This window comes from Urocitellus parryii, chromosome 8, assembly GCF_045843805.1.
Source record: "Urocitellus parryii isolate mUroPar1 chromosome 8, mUroPar1.hap1, whole genome shotgun sequence".
Lineage (NCBI taxonomy): Eukaryota > Metazoa > Chordata > Mammalia > Rodentia > Sciuridae > Urocitellus > Urocitellus parryii.
In genome coordinates this window covers 83,494,315-83,514,958 of record NC_135538.1, presented here as the reverse complement: position 1 = coordinate 83,514,958, position 20,644 = coordinate 83,494,315, and the positions used below count along the sequence as shown (strand labels likewise).

The window sequence follows — 20,644 nt, the reverse complement described above, 5'->3', positions numbered from 1 at the left end:
AGAAAGCCAGGCTGCTACTTCTGTTTTGAGATGGGGTTATCACTAGGACTTCGTTTTCTTTCCTTGTGGTGCTAGGGATTGAACCCAGGGCCTCCCACATGCTAGGTGAGCACTCTACCACTGAGCCACAGTCTGGCCCTGAGACGGGGTTCTCAATGTTGTCCAGGTTCATCTCAGTCTCCAGAGTAGCTGGGACTCTAAGTGTGTGCCAATGTGCTAGCTAAAGCCAGGGTTCTGATGAATAAAGAGGTACCATTGGTAAGGGAGGCTTGTAAAAAATTTAAGGATGTCTTAGTATTTATTCTTTGGAGAAAGATTTCACAGTGGAGAGGGTTTGCCAGGAGCAAAAAAACCGCAGGGTCCTTTGGCATCCATCCATAGGGGATTGGCTCCAGAATCCCAAAGGGTACCAAACTCTGCAGATGCTCAAGTCATTTATAAAAGATGGTGATCTTGCAGATAACTACACAATCCTCCTGTAGAATTTAAAATTATTTCTAGATTGCACAAAATGCATATAGTTGTTATATGGTATTGCATAGGGAATGATGACAGGTAAAAAAGTCTGTACATGTTCAGTACAGATGCAACCATCGTAGGCCTAACTATATAGGGCACCTCTATAAAACCTTTATCAGATATATATTATTTTAAATCACATATATATATGTGTGTGTGTGTGTGTGTGTGTGTGTGTGTATCCCCCCCCCCCACCGTACTTGGAATTGAACCTAGGGACATTTTACCCCAAACTACCTCTCCAGCATTTTTATTTTTATTTTGAAACAGTGTCTCACTAAGTTTTCAAGGCTGGCCTCAAACTTGGAATCCTCCTCCTTCAGCCTCCCAAGTAGCTTGGATTACAGGTATTCCCAACCACTCCTGGCCCTTATCATATTTTAAATAGCAAAAATAATGTTTTGCTATTATTTTTTCCTTGTTCTTTTTAGATATATGTGAAGATAGAGTGTATTTTGACATATTATACATACATGGATTATAACTTATTCTAATTAGGATCCCATTCTTGTGATTGTACATGACATGGAGTTCCACTGGTGGTGTATTCATATATGAACATAAGGAAGTTATATCTAATTCATTCTGTTTTTCCTATTCCCATCCCTTTGTTCCTCTTTGTCTAATTCACTGAATTTCTATTCTTCCCTGCCCCCACCCCTGTTGTGTGTTAGCATCGGCATATCTAGAATATTTGGTGTTTGGATTTTGGGGATTGGCTTATTCACTTAGCATGATAGTCTCCATATCCATCCATTTGCTGGCAAACGTCATAAAGTGATTCTTTTTTATGACTAAGTAATACTTTGTGTGTGTTGCTACTAATTCTACTTCACTTGTTTTCCAGAGGGTAAGTAAAAAAAAAAGCAGAAATAAAAACGGAAATGGTGTAATGAAGGGAGTAACCTGAAGTCAGGAAGAACAGAGCATATATACATTAAGAACTATATATTCAACCTATGAGTCAAGTGAGGGATGTTCTGAAAAGTGACAACAGGAACTAATCTTTTTCCGATCAGTTTTATCAAAGTCTAATTTATGTGACAAATGTATACATCTGTCCAACTCAATTAAGATCAAGATGTAGAACTTTATTACCTTAAAAAGTACCTTAATGCCTCTTTGAATTCAATTTTCTCCTGCCTGAATCTCTAGCCAATCACTAATCTGCTTTATATATTACCTTTGCTAGTCCTAGAACTTCATATTGATGGGATCATATATTAATATGGTGTTTATTTTGCTCAGCATGTTTTTGAGATTTACCCGTGTGTTATGTACACAAATATTTTGTCCCTTTTCGTACATAGTTTGTATATTCATCCACTAAATTGATCTATCTCCAGGTTTGACTATTTTATGAATAAAAATATACATATACCACAGGTATATACATTATGTGGTCATGTGGTAATATAAAAATTTAAGATTTCCCAAAGTAGTTGTACTATTTTACACAGTTACTAGGAATGTGCAAGAGTTCTAGTTATTCCATATCTCTGCCAATATCTGGTATTCCTATCTCTCCATTTATCTACCTAGGGATTGAATTTAGGGGTACTCTACCACTGAGCTATATTCCCAATACTGCTTATTTTTTTGAGGGGGGGTACTGGAGATTGAAATCAGGGGCACTCAACCACTGAGCCACATCCCCAACCCTATTTTGTATTTTATTTAGAGATAGGGTTTCACTGAGTTGCTTAGTGCCTTGCTTTTGCTGAGGCTGGCTTTGAACTCTCAGTCCTCCTGTCTATCCATCCTCCTGTCTCAGTCTCCCAAGCTGCTAGGATTACAGGCCTGTGCCACTGCACCTAGCTAGTACTGCTTATTTTTTGAAACAGGTTCTCACTAAATAACCCAGGCTGGCCTCATACCTGCAATCATCCTGTCTCAGCCTCCTGACTGCTGGGACTACAGGCTTGCAACACTGCCAGGCTCTCAGCCTTTGAATTTTATCTATTTTAGTAAGCACTGAGGTTTGAATCTTCATTTTCCTGAATATTAAAGATGGCTGACATTTGAGCTAAATTTTCATATATGTATATATTTATGTACATACACACATATATTCCAATTACAGCAGAATACAGTAGTGTATTATATAGCCATTTGTTTCTGCATTTCTATGAGATTATTTTACAGAGGAAGATTATATAATTATAATGCTATAAGCCAAGGGAAAAGATCAGCTTATGGAATTAAATACAACTTTCAGGTAAAATACTACTTTGGTACAGTTATTTACACCTAGCATTGACTAAAATAAGCTCCAAGATGCAGGACGGAGCTACAATGTTGCCACCTCTACTGCCACCATCTGGTAATGTTAAAAACAAAAAGAACATACTATGCTTGGTCAACAAAAGTCAGATTTCCAATTCTACTCTAATACTTTGAATCTTTGAAACTACAGAACGCATGCAAACTTATTTGCTTTTTAGTTTTCATTGCTTCTTAAGAAGCTGCATTATAAAAGTGGAAAATAGCAAAGTATTGCTATTTTCCTAAATTCAGAGACCATGCTTTTTGAAATACCTCCTTTTCGATTTGTTGCAAGGTCTCTGGCAAATTATCTTACAGCTCTGTAGATAGCTTACCTTGAGGACAACCAAACTGTTTCCTAACTTAAATTGTAGACTGCTAGAGGGGAAAAAAATGAAATGTGTGCAATATTTTTAGTTTCTTACAGCACAATATCAAGATATTTGCTGGATTACGCAACACTTGCTCTCTGCATACTCAAAAATATTATATCTCCTATCCTTTTGTCTCCTCTCCCTGCCCGAGGAGCTATAGGCTCACTTGCAAGCTGATACGCAGCTGTGGAAACCAGGAGGTCACAAGGCAGGAGACGAATCAGCCTGGCCATTTGCTCACCGATTTGCAAGTTTCTCCCCCAGTTCGCCCTTTCTTCTTTTTGTGCCGGGGATGAAACCCCAGGGCCCTCAGTTCACCCTCCGCCTGGCCCTTGCCCATTGATTTGAAGGCGCTCCCCAAGTTGGGTTTTTTCACCAGGTTCCGGGCTCTGCACTACTGAAAACAGTCAGCAGCTCAAGCACCTGCCGCGCAGAGCCGCTCCCAGCTCCCGCCCCGCCTAGAGGCACTAGCGGAGGCCAAGCTGGAGCTTGGCAGAGCCGTTCCCGCCTGCCCGTCAGACCCTAGGGCGTCGGAGGGGCTTCCGGGCACCGGGACAGGCGGGGCTAAGAGGGGCCTGAATGGGCTTTCTCTCTTCGTGTCCCCTCGGCGCCTGTCAACTCTGGACCAGACGGCGGGGGTGCCAGTACCCTTGGCCACTTCTGCCCAGTACCACCGCCCGCCCCGGGAATGTTGCGGGCCTAGAGCCCCTAGACGACCCGGCTGCTCACCGGCTTCGGCCTGCCGGGCGCCCTGAAGGAGCGGGGTGCTGTCGGTGCTGTCCTCGCCATCGTTCACCACCGGACCTCGAACCGAGGACCTCATGATGCCTACAGGGAGCTGGCTGCTCTGAGGAGAGGAGCTCTCCAGCCCGACAGCCGAAGCCCCCGGCCGCGGTGGCTGGGCGGGCCGGGGCGGTGGCGTGGACTCTGGTACCTCCCCCATCCTGGCACCACCTCCTGGCCACGTAGTGTCACCGCTGCCCCGCCCAGAGGCAGCCGCGCCGGTTCCTCCCAGTCGCCATCTTAGGTTTGGGCAACCCTGGCGTAGGTTGGGCGGGGAAGGCTGAGTTCGGGGACTTCCGCCCGGCGGGGGGAGGTCGGTGTAGAGCTGCCCAGCTCCGACGGCTTTGCGCGTGCCAGGTGGCCGGTGCTGTGGAGAACGTGTCCTTCCAGGAGACCTCCCGTAAAGCTCCCGTGCGGCCCTTCCAGAGCAGGATAAGTGGAAGTCTGGAGTCGCCTGCGGGGACTTTAAGCGTGTCTAATTAAGGGGAGGACTTAAGTCGAGGTGGTGTGTACAGTTGCCATGACTGTTGGCAACCTTTGTACTGCCTACCCCGTGACAGCATACGATCCCTAAATTGCTTTTGAGGTGACGAAACAGCAAATGGAAATATATTAACGTTCAATAGGGTTGCCAGTTTTTTTTTTTGGGGGGGGGGGCTCGGGTGGATTACCAGGGGTTGAACCCAGGGGCTTTTAACCAATGAGGCACATCCCCACATCCCCAGCCCCTTTTTAATGCTTTGTTTTGAGAGTCAATTAAATCGCTGAGGCTGGCTTTGAACTTTTGAGCCTTCTGCTTCACCCTCCCAGGACAGGGCCGCCAGGGATTACCTGCGTGTGCCAAGAGACTGCCGATTTTATAGAAAAAATAACCCAATATAAACAATTTCATATGGTTCAAGGTATCAGCTCTTCTGACGCATCTCTCTGCGTGTGTTTTTTCTTCGCACTTCTAATTCAGAGAGATTGTTGTAGTTACTGACTCAACAGTAAGAGGAAACTAGGAAAGAGGAAACTAGGAAAATGCTTGCCTAGGCTGGACAGACCTGGAGCCGCTGTTCTAGCCATAGGCTTCAGTTCAACAATTTTCCTGGGTAATAGAGGCTATCTTTGTGGAGATAGACTGGAAAATAAGATGTGTCAATGCCCTCGAAGTGTTCAGGGCAAATCTGGAAGACTCACAAACCAATAATTCAGTAAACCAGGTAAAAGGATTGGTGAGGTCTACATGGGAACAAAGACGACACTCCTTTATCCAGAGAAGAGGGTGCGGATTTTTGAAGGCATCCCTAATTTCCAGATTAGTAAATTCTAGGCCAGTTTTCAAGTTAGGATAACAAATTAGACCTTATTTCTGAGTGACAGAAATAATCATGTAGATTTCAAACTGGGTTGTTGAGATGACACTCTTATTTGAGTATGCATATAATCACTTGGTGGATCCTTGTAATATAGCTTCAGATTCAGCAGGTCTGGTGTGGTGTTTATTTTATGTGTCAAATTGGGGGGTGTTTTTGGATGAAGTTAACATTTAAATTGGTGAAACTGGTTGCCCTCCATAATGTGGGTGGGCCTCATTCAATCAGTTGAAGGCTAACTAGAACAGTGTTCCTCTCCCTCTCCCTACCTGGGAATCCTCCAGAAGACTATTTCATATTTCTTTCTTTCTTTTTTTATGGTATTGGGGATTGAACCCAGGGGTCTCTAGCTACATCCTCAGTTCTTATTTTTTTAAATTTTGAGTTAGGGTCTCATTAAGTTGCTGAGGCTGGCCTTCAAGATGTGATCCTCCTGCCTCAAGTTCTGGACTAGCTGGGGCTACAGGCCTGCTCTACAAGGTTTGGCACTCTCTTCAGATTTCATCTGCACTATCAGTCTCCTTGAACCTCCAGGCTTCTGTACAATTTCTCTCTGGGTATAGATCCTCCAGGCCTATACTGGGTGAGCCTCTACTTTATATATATCTTCTCTTTTTCTCTCTCTTATTGGTTCTGTTTCTCTGAGAACCCCAGTATATCTGGGATGGGCCTGGGATTTCATATTGCTAACAAGCTTCTAGGTCAATAGCAAGGTTGTAAAGATTTTGTGCCAGGGAATAGATTCTAATAGTCTTGAAAGGTTTTAAACTAGAGGAGGGCCTTGCTTTTTTTCTTTCTTTCCTCCTCCTCCTCGTCCTCCTCCTCCTTCTTTTTAATATACCTTTTATTTTATTTATTTATTTATTTATTTATTTATTTTTTTTAGAGAGAAGGGAGAGAGAGAGAGAGAGAGAGAGAGAGAGAGAGAGAGAGAGAGAGAGAGAGAGAGAACTTTCAATATTTATTTTCTAGTTCTCGGCGGACACAACATTCTTGTTGGTATGTGGTGCTGAGGATGGAACCCGGGCCGCATGCATGCCAGGCGAGCGCGCTACCGCTTGAGCCACTTCCCCAGCCCCCATATTTTAAAAAATAAGTTACTACCTAAGCTTACTGAAAAGTTGTGAAGATAGCAGTGAGTTCTCCATCTTTTACCTAATTTGACCTGTTGTCAAGATCTTATGTAAGTATGTTAGTATGATATATTTATAACAACTAATGAACCAATATTGATATATATAATTAACTGAAGTTCATACTTTTTTTTAGATTTCTTTAGATTTTACGTCCCCCCCTCCAGGATTCCAAGTAGCCTGCTATTACATATAGTCATTGTGTCTCCTTAGGCTCCTTTTAGCTGTGACAGTTTCTCAGATTTTCCTTGTTTTTGCTGACCTTGACAGTTGTGTAGTGTACTGGTAAGCTTTATAGAAAGTCTCTCAATTTTAGTTTCTTATAATTAAACTGTGGATATGGGATTGTTTAGAGAAAGACCAGAGAGGCAAAGTGCCATTCTCATCATATAATTTCAAGGGAATGTGCTGGCAGCACAATTTATCACTGATAATTATCGCTGACGATGTTAAGCTTCATTACATGCTTGATTTAGTGTTAGTCAGGTTTTTCCACCACAAAATTACTGTTTTAACCCCCCCACCCCTTTGCATAACCTTTCTCTTTGGAGGGAAGTCAGTATGTACGGCCTACACTTAAAGTGTGTGTGTGGGGCAGTTATGCTCTACCACTTTCAGGGGCAAAATTATTTTGTATGTGAGATTTAGCTATTCTCCCCTATTTATTTACTTATTCAGTCATTTATACTAACAGAGTTCTTATTATTTTATACTTGGATTGTAATTTGCCACTATGTTCTTTTATTTTGTCAATAAACTTGTTTCAGTTTTGGCAACTGGGAGCTCTTTCTATTGGCCCCTCTCTTTTAGTGTTTCTTTTAAATGCTCCCCTTGTAATGTTTTCTGAGCAATATCTCACTTTCTGGTACAATGAAATGTTCCAGGTTCACTTGTATGTTCTTTGCTCTTGCCATTTCTCCAAGGAGAATGATATTAGAAATCAAGATCTAGGAACTGGGTTTTCTTCTTTATACTGAGGTGTCATGATTTTAGGCCCAGAGAAGATACTTTTGTTATTGCATTTTTAAAAAAATGATTATCCCAAGAGGAGTTTTAATTTTTTAATGTTTATTTATTTTAGTTATAGGTGGACACAATACCATTATTTTATTTTTATATGGTGCTGAGAATCAAACCCAGTGCCTCATGCATGCTAGGCAAGCAAGCCACAACCCCAGCCCCCAAGAGGAGTTTTTAAAAAGTATAAGATGACATCTTTTTCTTCCTTAAAATCTGGCATTTACTTCCTGATTTCATATTACCATAGAAGATTGTTGTTATGTTAATATTATTTATTTTTTGATTGGTAATTCCTTCCTTTGCTAGTACTCTAGACAACCACTATTCAGTAAAGTATAATGCAAACCACATATGTAATTTAAAAATTTCTATTAGCCACATTAAAAAGTATAAAAACAAAAAAAGTGACATTAATTTTATAACCTACATTGTTTAATCCGTTATATCCAAAAATTATCAATTCAACATCTAACCAATGTAAACTTATTGAAAAATGCTCTTTTTTTGGTACTAAATCTTTGAAACCCTGTGAATGTTTTATACTTACAGCACATCTCCATTAGGACCAGCAACATTCCATGTACTCAGTAGCCCCACTGTGGCTCAGGCTTCCATACTGGACAACACAGATGGATACTGTGTGGGGGCTTATTCTCTCTGCCTCTTCTCTACCCTCCAAATTCTGTTCTTCACTGGGAAAGGAACATCTTTTGGGCAGGGTACCTAATTCAAAAGTCTCTACCTGCTTTCCTCAGTTTCCTCTTTAAAATAATGTGATATACACTTTACCTCCTTCCCCCACTATTTTCTTCCCTCTCTAATTCCTAGATTTTCACAAAAAAGCTGGGAAGGAATCATTAAGGGCTTTGCTTCTCTTTTAGAATTGAGCTAGCTTGAGTCAATTTCTGTGCCTGCAACCAAAAGAAAATTAATATAGTGAATTGAGTCAAAGGGAGCTTTCTCTGTTGTTCTATTGATAGCTTTATATTTTTTAAGGCAATGTCACTTTGTTTTGTTTACAAATATATTTAATATCTGTCCAGATTACTAGTTTATTATTATTATTGTATGAATTTCCTTGTCTGTTTTGCTTGCTTGTTCTTACAGATGGAATTTATTATTTTATTAATGTTGCCAAAAATTTTAAGTAAAATAGCAATTATAATAATAAAATGATTTGTGAAAGAAAAAAAATAATGTGATATAAAGCTCAAGGGTTATTTTAAGGATTAAATATTTAAATAAGATGATGCATGTAAATTACAGTAGCTGGTGGGTAGTAAGTCTCAATAAATTAGCAGTTAGCATTTTATTTTGGCCAAATTTGCTTAAAAAATTAGCTTACACATCTAAGGAACACCTATTTGATTTTCATTGTATTTCTTTTAAGATACATACTACATTACATGTGGAAGTATGGAGTTGGTGGTTGGTTATATAACTGTTAAGTTCCCTTTTAAGACTGTAGGTTACCTAGGAGCTGGGACCAAATATTATTTTTGTACCTGAGCAGTTCCTAACACTGGTTCTCTCTTTTTTTTTAAATATAGGTGGACACAATATCTTTATTTTATTTTTATATGGTGCTGAGGATCGAACCCAGTGCCTCACGCATGGTAGGCGAGCGCTCTACCTCTGAGCCACAACCCTAGCCCTGGTTCTCCTTTCACTGTGCTTGTTATATTTCACAGGATCTCATCATGTTGGCCTTGGATAGCCTAATATGAGAATTTCAAGTAAAGAGGAACATATGGGGAGTAGAAAGTTGAATGGAGGACAAATACTCTAACCATTAATTTAGAAGTGATAAAGTTGGTAAAGGAATGTTTTGATGACCAATGTTGTCTTATAAAAATCATTCCTTTTGTGCTAGGGATGTAGCTCAGTTGGTAGAGTGCTCGCCTCACATGTACAAAGCCTGGATTCAATCCCTAGCACCACCAAAAAAAAAAAAAAAAAAAAGAGAAAGAAAGAAAATTCTTTTTTTTTTTTTAATCCCAGCTTTTCCTTTAAAATGATAGTCTCCAGTTTCATCCATTTACTAGCAAATGCCATAATTTCACTTTCCTGCCCATTTTTACTTTTAAATTTTGAGACAGGACCTTGCCAAATTGCTGAGACTAGCCTCAAACTTGAAATCCTCCTGCCTTAGGTTACCTAATTTCTGGGATTGCAGGCAGGTGCCACTGCACCAGATATTGCAACTTTTATGGAAGTGTTAATAAAAAAACAAAATCCTCAGAATATTTACTCAGAAAATAGATTTATGCAAAAGAGACACACTAAAACTTTAAGTACCACACATGTCAGCTTAACTAAAACAATGACCTAATGTAATTATTTAAGGTGGAACGTTAAAAATATTTTTAAAAGATATCTTGATAAGTAACTTTCCAGTAAGTCTAAGATTTCCCTCCACTCTAGTATATTCATTTTTCAATACTTTTTCCTGTGAAAATGCTCTCTTAGTAATGTGGGTAGGGTACTATTGTCTCTTTTAAAAATTTCTGTAATGTAGTAGTTCATTGTTTAGGTATTCAAATTTTATGGTTGTTTGTCTCATCAATAAAAGTTTGTTTTTTATTTTATTTTAGAGCTTAATAGTTATATGGAGTGGTTGGGTTCATCCTGACAAACTCATACATGCATGGAAATTGATTTCAGTTCCATCAATAAAAATTTTGAAGATACACCCAACATGTGTTTATTTCTTTGTATGCACACACACCCTAAGGTAATCAAAATTAAAATATAAAAATAAACATAAGTTCTGATTTTTCCTGGGATCATTTTGCAGATGTTCTTGGATGAGGGCACCCTACTTTGGAGACCCATTTTTTAGAGAATAAAATCCAAATTCTTTGGTATAGAATATGAGGCCTTTGCCATCTGCCCTAGTTTATGTTTTCAATCCCATCTTCCACCATTTCTGCCACCTTCTCTGTACTCTATGCTTTGTTCTACTCATTGAATCTTATACATATCATGTCCTCTTTATCTTGTTCCCTCCACCTATTTGAAACCTTGGTTTATGGTGAATTCTAATTTGTCCTTGAGTCTAATGTTGCCTTCAACTTAATGATTCCTTGATAATCTCTCCCTTACTCTGCTCTTATGTGTGTTGCAATACTTTTATTGTAGCACATTGTGTTAGTTATCTAAGATAGTTTAATAAGGAGTCATTCCTTGAGAGTAGGAATCTTGTCTTTTTATCTTCTATTCCTAGCTCTAAGCACAGAACAAATACTTATGGAGCTCCATATTTTGTGTTAGTCAGTGTACCGGTTACCATGGGGGCATCCAAGATATATAAATACAGTTTCTGCCTTTAGGGAGTTTAAAAGTGAAATGTACTTTGAAGGAAATATTTCTTAATACTGTCCAAGGGAAATATATTTTCCTAACAGTTATAAAAGTTAGAATGCATATTTTAATTTACATTTTCTAGAGAGCAGGTATTGTGTGATTAATGTATTCCAGAGGAAGAAACCACATATTTTTAAGGAGAAGCCTCAAAAATGGATAGTCAGATGTGCTTTCCCATATCCTATTTTATTTAGGCAGCTGTATGGTTAGGTGTTCTCAGACAGTGATCAAAATAAAAACAAATAAGACAGGAAAATATAAACAGTTTTCTGTCACACTGATATGATATCACATGTTAATCATTTTCACAGCTGAGTTTGAGTTTCCTCACTGCTTTACAACTTCAAAATTGGGTAATTCTTGCAACATAGAAACATGTGAGTTTTAATTATAACTCTTTCAAAGAGGAGACCTAATAGATGGCAAATGAATTAAGTGATTTGTCCAAGGTCAGTGGGAGCCACTATTACAATTAAGATTTTATTGCTTCTACTTATATTAAATCATAGGATGGTGCTTCTTCATAATTCCCTTAATTTTCTATACTCTGTATGTTACCTTTGCATCATAAAAACTGTTTTGTTGTTGTTGTTGTAGTGCTGGGGATCTAATGCAGGGCCTGTGCATGCTAGGCAAATGCTCTGCCACTGAGATACAACCCCAGCCCTGCAAAATTTCACTTAGACTTAGTGAAATTTCACTAAGTCATCTTGATGGTAAGTATATAATAAATGGGGTTGTCAATTGTTGCTTATGAATTATATGGAATTTTCTTTGCCAATTTCCTTTCATTTACCTGATATAGGGGAACTATAAAAGTGGCCACATTAAAAGGAAAAAAGGACATAGATAATACTGCCTCTATAAGAGCCTGGTAGAGACTGATATCTGAAACTTAAACATACTGAAACATTTAAGAAGACACACCATAGCTTTATCTCTTCAACTTGAGGGAGATAAAATTTGCAAATGTTGTGAAATACCAGTGGAACAGATAATAAATCAGCTGGGAGAATCACACAAGAAGCAGGAGAAACAATGACCTTCACAAATGAGCTATAAGTGCCTGCAAAGCAACTCAAAATTGAATGACTCAGGTAGATTAGAAGATTAAGGTTCAAATCTATTCTGGTAAGTAGTATGTGAAGTCATAGTGCTGTTGAGTCAGCCTTTCCTGACAATCCCTTTTGGTCAAAATTGTTTCTACATATATATTCATATTTTCTGACTAATGAAAAGTGTAGTGGCTCAAAAACTAATTGTTATCATTTTAGAACAAAAGAAAATCTGAAATCAATGTAATTAAAACAACTATTGAGACACAATTATTATACAAAAACTACACATATTTAATGTATACAATTTGATGAGGTTGGACAGATCCTTGCACCCATGAAACCATCACCACAGTTGAGGTGATAGACACAGTTCACCACTTCTAAAAGTTTCCTTGTGCCTCTTTATTTTGTGAAAACACTTAATGTGAGGTTTACTTTCTTTTTAAGTGCACAGGACAATATTCTTAACTAGGGACACTATGTTACATAGCAGATCTCTAGAATTCATGCATCTTGCATGACCAAGAAAAGATTTTTTTTGGTACTGGGGATTGAACTCAGGGGCACTCAACCACTGAGCCACATCCCCAGCCCTATTTTATATTTTATTTAGAGACAAGGTTTCACTGAGTTGCTTAGTGCCTTGATTTTTGCTGAGGATAACTTTGAATTTGCAATCTTCCTGCCTTAGCCTCCCAAGCTGCTGGGATTGTAGGCATACGTTACTGCACCAACTGACCAAAATTTTATACCTCTTGAACAACTCTCCCTTTCACCCTGCCCCCAATCCCTGGAAACTTCTATTCTTCTCTGCTTCTATAAATCTGATTTTTAAAAACATATACTTTGGGTCCTAAATACTGTCCCTGAGAGATGCATGGTTTGAAGGCTTGGTACCCAACCCATAATTCTACTGGGACGTTGTGGAACATTTTGGAGGCGAGATCTAGTAGAAGAAATATGCCCTTAGTGGAGCTATGAGGAACCAGGTTGCTCTTTTTTCATCCCAGCCACCATGAGGATGAGTACATTCTCTCCCATGTACTCCTTCCATGATGTACTGTGCTGCCATATGCCCAAAGCAACAAGGTCAACTGACCATGGCTGAAATCTCTGAAACCATGAGCCAAAATATTTTCTCCTTAAAAGTTTATTATCGAGGCTGGAGTTGTAGTTCAGTGGTAAAGCGCTTGCCTAGCACGTGTGAGGCCCTGGATTTGATCCTTAGCACCACATATAAATAAAAAATAAAGGCATTGTGTCCAACTACAACTAAAAAATACATTTTTAAAAAAGTTTATTATCTCAGGCATTTTGTCACAGTGACAGAAAGCTAACAAACCTCATACAAGCAGAATTTTACATCATTTGTTCTTTTGTGCCTGACTTATCTCAGTAAACGGTGTCCTGGGGGCTGGGGTTATGGCTCAACCGTAGAGCGCTCATCTCGCATGTGCAAGGCCCTGGGTTCGATCATCAGCACCACATAAAAATCAAAATCAAAAAATAAAATGGTGTCCTGTAGGTTCATCCATGTTGTCATAAATGGCAAGATTTCCTTCTTCTTTGAGACCAAGTAATATTTCATAGTATGAATATGCTGTGTTTTCTTTACTCATTCATCTTCCAATGGACATTTGGGTTTTCATATCTTGGCTACTATGAATAATGCCACAATGAACATGGAAGTACAGATATATTGTCAAGATCCTAATTTCTTTCTTTTTAAATTTTTTTAATTTTTTTTTTTAGTTTTAGGTGGACACTATATCTTTATTTCTACGTGGTGCTGAGGATCGAACCCAGTACCTCATGCATGCTAGGCGAGTACTCTACCACTGAGCCACAATCCCAGCCCCAAGATCCTAATTTCAATTATTTTGGATATGTACTTATAGAAGTGAAATTGCTGGATCATATGCTAGTTCTATTTTTAATTGAGGAAGTATCAGACTGTCTTTCATTGTGACTGTATCACTTTACCTTCTTACCAACAGTGTATAAGGGGTCCTTTTCTCCACATCTTTACCAATAACTGTTAACTTTTGTTTTTTGATGGTAGCCATTTTAACAAGTGTGACATGATAGCTCCTTGTAGTTTAAATTTGCATTTCTCTGATAATTGATATTGAACACCTATTCATTTTCTTGCTGGCCTTTTATACATTCATATGTCTTCCTTTGAGAAATGTCTGTTCAGGTCCTTTGCCCAGTTTTTAATTAGGCTATTTGTTTTCATGCTGTTGAATTGCTTGAGTTTCTTATCAGATATACAGTTTGCAAACATTTCTCCAAATTCATGCGTCTCTTTATTCTGATGACTCTTTGCTATGCAGAAACTTTTTAGTTTGAAGCATTTATATTTGCTTTTATTATGTGAGCTTTTGATCTCATGCACAAAGAAATCACTGCTAAGGTCACTGTTAAAAGCTTTGTAAGCTTTTTCTTCTAGCAGTTTTATAGAACCAATGTCCTGGACTTTTAGGGCATTATCCTAGGAAAGAGGGCTAAATGGTTTATAGAGCCTCATGACTCTGTGAGATGGAAGAAGATACCCTGAAACTTCTCCCCCAGGAGAAGGAAGGAATGAATATGCACATTCATAATAAAGATTTGAAAGTCTCCTAGAATTTCTACCAAGGCCAACTGGTAAAAGTCTTTCTCTATTGAAGTCAGTCCTCAAATCAAGGAAATTTTGGTACTGAGGAACTGAACTCATGGTCTCACATGTGCTAGGCAATAGCTCTGCCACTGAGCTACTGCCTAACACAGCCCTGTTTACTTTTTTTATTTTGAGACAGGTCTTGCTAAATTGCCGAGTCTGGCCTTGAACTTGTGATCCTCCTGCCTCAGCCTCCCTAGTCACTGGCTCTGATAATGTATTCTTCAATTTTTACATAAATTGAATTTGAAGATAACACATGAGAATTTGCTATCTAGAGAGAAGCTATGATTAATCATTTTGAAAAAGTTTAACTGAATTTTCAGTTTTTGTGTTCTTTTTGTAGGTCACAGTTATACTGGATTTTCTCTTCTAACAATTTAAGTAAAAAGAGAAATACAAGTCATATCTGGGTTATCTTTTTTTTTTTTTTTTTTTTAAATATGGTGCTGGGGATCGAACCCAGGGCCTCTTGCGTGCTAGGCAAGCACTCTGCCACTGAGCCCCAGCCTCAGCCCTCTGGGTTATCTTCTTAATTGAAATTTTTAGGAATAAAATTTGTAAACTTATAAATCTAATAAATAATATTATAATGCTAATGATCAGAATATTAAACTTCCATTATTTCTGTTTTTAAAAAGTCTGCTAGAAATGGTTAAGTGGTTATATCAATTGTGAAATAACGCCAGTCCCTGTCAATAGTCCCCCTTTTGTGGAAACAAACAAAACCATTGAACAAAAATGTGACAACAGTAAAACCCAAGACTTATTCATAAAATATGGTTAATTGACCACCTTTTCCAACCCCAGTAAAAACCAACAACAGTAAAGCACATAATTAATAATGCATATATTAACATTCTTTCAAATAAAGGAAAGCACTTCAGGTAGTTTCAGTTTTAATTTATAAAATATGGATGTAAAATAGGTGTGTGAGGGAGAGAGATTCAGGTACTAGCTCTTAAAATAGTTCTAGGAAGAAAGAAAGTTCCAAAAGTATTTTGAAGGATACAGCAATCAGAAAAGGGTATTTAATCTGTTAAAATTTGTATTCTCTTTGACCTTAATTTGTGTTTACTGGGGGAAAAAAAAAATCCCAACAGTCGTATTGCTTTATTTTTGCACTATTTTTTCTCACGTAACTAAACTGCCAGCTTCATTATAGTGGTGTCAACAGAGACAGACCCTATACAATACTTTTCAAGGAGAAGAGCATCAGCTAGATAAGGAAAAAATGTATCTTTTTTGGAGGGAGATCAAAGAAGGCAGATTAGAGGAAAGGGTGCAGTTTCCAAGTGCTCCAATGGCTCAAGATTCAAATAGTGGGGAATACTCCTCCTCATCAAGGAGGGTGACAGAGGAAACTCACTGACATTCAATAATAGAGAGTGAGAGAATCATAGAGACCCAGAATTCAGGTGTTTTGAACAAGAAAGAACACATTAGAGTCAATCTGGTGGGGCAGCCTTGCTAGTTCACTGCAGAGGGGAGGGGTAACACACAGAGAGAGAGAAACACATTGAACTGATTTGGCACAGGAAAACTTGTAGAACAGAAAAGTAGTCTTAGCTGAGTCAGAGGCTGCACAGTGAGCTGGTGTTTGAAAGGTGCTCCGTGTTTCCTAACTGGCATGTGTAGAGTTGGGGCCAGAACCATCTTGAGGAGGCCACGCTGTAACTTGCTGCTGTGGGAATTTAGGAGATCATAGCGTCTGGCAAGTGTCTACCATGTAGCCTAGTGTGTGCCTAGCAGAATGCAATTGAAATGGGCACAGAAAGGATTGTACTTAGGGTGATTCAGATTCAACATATGGAAGGGAATGCAACTTGTTTTCCTTTTGTGTCTTATGGCTTAGGTGATCAGCCAAAGAGGGTAGAAGAATCTGGACAGGTGGGTTGCAATTGCCCTTAGGGAACTGAGTCTGGGAAGGTCACATTTGTAAGTGCGTGAAACTTGTGGAGGGTTAATTTGTAGAACAAATGGAGTTCTTGTAAGGCCCCTAGATCTGCATGCCCAGCAGAAACCAGCATCTGTATCTGCACAGCTCCAGGAGTATTACCTGACAAAGTTCCAAAGGTCTGATGAGAGATAAATCCTAGTTGCTGGAACTTCTCATTTAGAACTCTGTATCAGCCCCACTCAGGGAGTACATTGATTTAGTCTGTCTGGACAAAACTCCAATTGACAGTGCTTTCCAATCTGTCCTACTATATGTTGGTAAGACAGGAAGCTTTCCAGGCCACTCCAGCTGGCAGCTTGGTGAGCAACACAAAAAGAGGAAGGATTTAACAACCCCCAACCTTTGCTCTCTCTCTGAGGAGTACATAGCCCAAGAAGAAATGGAGAGAAGGCCAATCTGACATAGGAAGTGAACACCCATCCTTGTGGACAGTTTTGATCACCTAGTGGAGACAATGCTTTCATTTTTCATCAAGAATTTTTTTCTCCTTTTTTTTCTCTTTCTTTCTTTCTTTCTTTCTTTCTTTCTTTCTTTCTTTCTTTCTTTCTTTCTTTCTTTCTTTCTTTTTCTTCCCTTTTTTATTTGTGTGTATTCTTGCTGTGGTGATTGGATCATGGAAACAAACACAAACACACATATTTCTTTCTTTTTCCTTTCATTTTTATCATTTTTCTATGTGTTTGTTATTTCACTGTGTTTTGATCATTAGGGATTTTTGTTTCTCTTGTTACTCTTTTTTTTTAAATCTTTTTATGGTTATAGATGAACAGAATGCTTTTATTTTTATTATTATTTTTTTTAAATTATTTTTTAGTTGTAGTTGGACGCAATACCTTTATTTCACTTATTTATTTTTATGTGGTGCTGAGGATTGAACCCAGGGACTCGCACATGCGAGGCAAGTACTCTACCACTGAGCCACAAACCCAGCCCCCCAGAATGCCTTTAAAAATGTTTTTGGTTGTAAATAGACATAATACCTTTATTTATTTATTTATTTGGTTCTGAGAATCGAACCTAGAACCTCACATGTGCTAAGTAAGTGCTCTACCACCAAGCCACAACCCCAGCCCAGAACGCCTTTATTTTACTTGTGTATTTTTATGTGGTGTTGAGAATCAAACCCAGTGTCTCACATATGCTAAGCAAGCGCTCTGCCACTGACCTACAGCCCCATCCCTCTCTTGTTACTCTTTTTTCATTTGTTTGTTTGGTACTCAGGACAGACCCTGTGGTATTCTTGCACTGAATTATATTCCTGACCCTTTAAAATTTTTTTTATTTTGATATAGGGTCTTGCTGAGTTGCTGAGGCTGGCCTACGAATTTGTAATCTTCCTGTCTCAGACTCTTGAGTTTCTGAGATAACTGGTGTGTGCCACTGTGCCTGGCTCTTGTTTGTCTTTTCTTCCTTTCTTCTACCTGTAATAACCAGGTTATCTTGTTCTTTTTTTTTTAAAGAGAAAGAGAGAGAGAGAGAGAGAGAGAGAGAGAGAGAGAGAGAGAGAGTTAATTTTCTTAATATTTATTTTTTAGTTTTCGGTGGACACAACATCTTTATTTTATTTTATTTTTTATGTGGTGCTGAGGATCAAACCCAGCGCCCAGCGCATGCAAGGCAAGCGCATTACTGCTTGAGCCACCTCCCCAGTCCAGTTTTCTTGTTCTTTTTCTCTCTCCTTTTATTTATTTTATTTCTTCCCCCCTTTCCTTCCTTCCTTTCTTCTTTTCTTCTATCTTTCTTTCATTCACCCCCTTCCCCTTTCTCTTTCTTTCTTGGTACTGGGGATAGAACTCAGGGGCACTCTACCACTCAACCAGCCCTATTTTGTATTTTATTTAGAGACAGGGTCTCACTGAATTGCTTACTGCCTTGCTTTTACTGAGGCTGGTTTTAAACTTGCGATTCTCCTGCCTCAGCCTCCCAAACTAATGGGATTACAGGCGTGCACCACCACGCCCAGCTTCTCTCTTCTTTCTTGATGACCATTATTTACTATTTCTCTTCTGCTTTCTCTCTGTTCACATTTTGAATATTCTTAACTTTCTTTGGATTTTCTACCCCATTTTCTTTTATCTTAATGAACTGTAATTTTATCATCTTTTAGAACAAGTTTATATAATTCCTGCCCCACCATTCATGTTGTCATAGTTATTAGTACTGTGGGTAAATGGTTGACACCTGTCATTTACTTTAATACTAGATCTAGTTAGTGGCTACTTATTGTTGTTAATTGCTGACCCTCACAATATCTCTTTTTGTGATAATTAGCATTTTAAATGTCATAGTAGGTACTGGGTGTTTATTTTATGCTGTATATTGTTTGTTACTATTATTTGTTGCCTCCTTTTGTGAGAGGTGCTGGGAATCTGCTGGAAAACTATGAGTTCACAGGGTAGAGACTCTGCTGCTGTGTTACACCCACAACCCAGCCAAGAGACAGCACAAAACCCCAAACTGATGACAAAGCCCAGATAGGAATAGGTAGGAGAGCTCTCAGGTCCCATTCATGGATACTTTCTCCTATAGCAATAAGAGTGAAGTTCCAATTTGGCAGCTCAAAGGAATCTACAATGTTGCAGTGGTGAGTTAAATCAGCAGTTCTATAGTGGCATACTGAGAGGCTTTGGGGGTGATTACACTGAGCCTATGTGTTGACTCTAGGATATACCAACAGCATAGCACTTACTACAAAAGATATAACTACCCACCAAAGGACCCCCTTATAAAGGAGGAAGAGAAGTCTATCTCAGCAAATATACAAGCGTAAGAACTCTGAACACAAGAGTAAACAGGCAAAGAAGCACCCCTTCATCCCCCAACAAAGGAACCACAGATATTGACGGGAATAAAATTCAAGAGAAAGACCACAAAATTTTGATTATTGAGCTAAAGACCCTATAAAAGCATAAACAAACTAATTCCACTGCTCTTATTATTGGGCATTGCTTTGGCTATTCTGGGTCTAATTTTAAAGCTAAGGGAGCTCTATCTTGAGAATCTCTCCTAATAGGTCCCTGTTTTTTTTTTTTTTTTTGCAGGGGGAATACTGGGGATTGAACTCAGGGGCACTCAACCACTAAGAAACATCCCCAACCCTATTTTGTATTTTAATTAGAGACAGGGTCTCACTGTTGCTTAGTGCATCACTTTTGATGAGGCTGGCTTTGAATTTGTGATCCTCCTGTCTCAGCCTCCCGAGCTGCTAGGATTACAGGTAAGCACCACTATGCTCGGCTTGGGTCCTTGTTTAAGAGGTGGATGTCAGGGACACATTTGGGGTAGAAGCATTCATGAAGAGGGAGAGACTACTTGGCTCACACTCTGGGGAGTAACGGGTCACCTCTTTCCTATTTCTTTCCCTCAGATCACACTATGACTTCATCTCAGGATTCAAGATTCATTGGGTGAGGGTGCTTCCCACCATCAGATCAAGTCAATCTGAAACAGAGAGGTAGATAGTGGTCGATACTTGGTACCCCTGAGGGCTGTCGGGGTCAGACTAGGGACATGAGACCCTCATGCAGCACCTGGGAGTGACCCCAAATAGCTGTCTTTAGTTGTCTCAAGTTTTCCTCTGTTCCATGCACCACCTTTCTCCCACAGAAAAGAAACTGAAGCAAGTCAGGACTAACATTCCCAATACCTGATTCTTAGGCATGAGACTGTATAAATAGAATACTATGATGCAGGTTTAAGGAAAGTACCCATATTTATTTATTTATTTATTTTTTATTATCTACACATGACATTACAATGATCTTGGCAATTCATACATTTGTATCATTGGGGAAATTACCCTGTCTTTAGATTGGATTACCTAAACAACATAAAACTTGAAAAAGAATTTCAATTTTACTTAGTTAAAGCCTAATCATCCCTACCCTTTCCCCTCTCATCACTGTACAACAGAGGTGTGATTTGAAAATCTAAATTACATTCTGTTTCAGTTTTTTATGTAGTCATGAGGGAATCAGCTCAGAATAATCCTTTAAAAATATTTCAGAGCACATGCCTTAATTTTTTTTATTATGAAAAATTTAAAATATGCACAATATAGAGTATGGAATAATAAACTGCTATTGACTATCCAACATCAATGATCACTAATATTTTGCCAAATTTGTTTCAGCTCTTATTCTACCT

At 38.8% G+C, this 20,644-nt stretch overlaps 1 protein-coding gene across 4 annotated transcripts in view; it reads right to left on the bottom strand.

Annotated features, from left to right (window-relative positions):
• The window catches only part of Slc17a5 (solute carrier family 17 member 5), a 46,407-nt gene extending 42,316 nt beyond the window's left edge, over positions 1-4,091 (bottom strand). For 3 of the 4 annotated variants that reach the window (XM_026391353.2, XM_077801773.1, XM_026391355.2), the window contains exon 1: positions 3,888-4,071. In XM_026391353.2, coding sequence (XP_026247138.1) covers positions 3,888-3,981 — 94 coding nt within the window. In that variant the 5' untranslated portion in view covers positions 3,982-4,071. Of the gene's footprint in view, positions 1-3,887 lie in introns of all 4 variants that reach the window. The other variant, XM_026391357.2, reaches the window with a different exon arrangement.
• Positions 4,092-20,644: the final 16,553 nt, after the last annotated feature.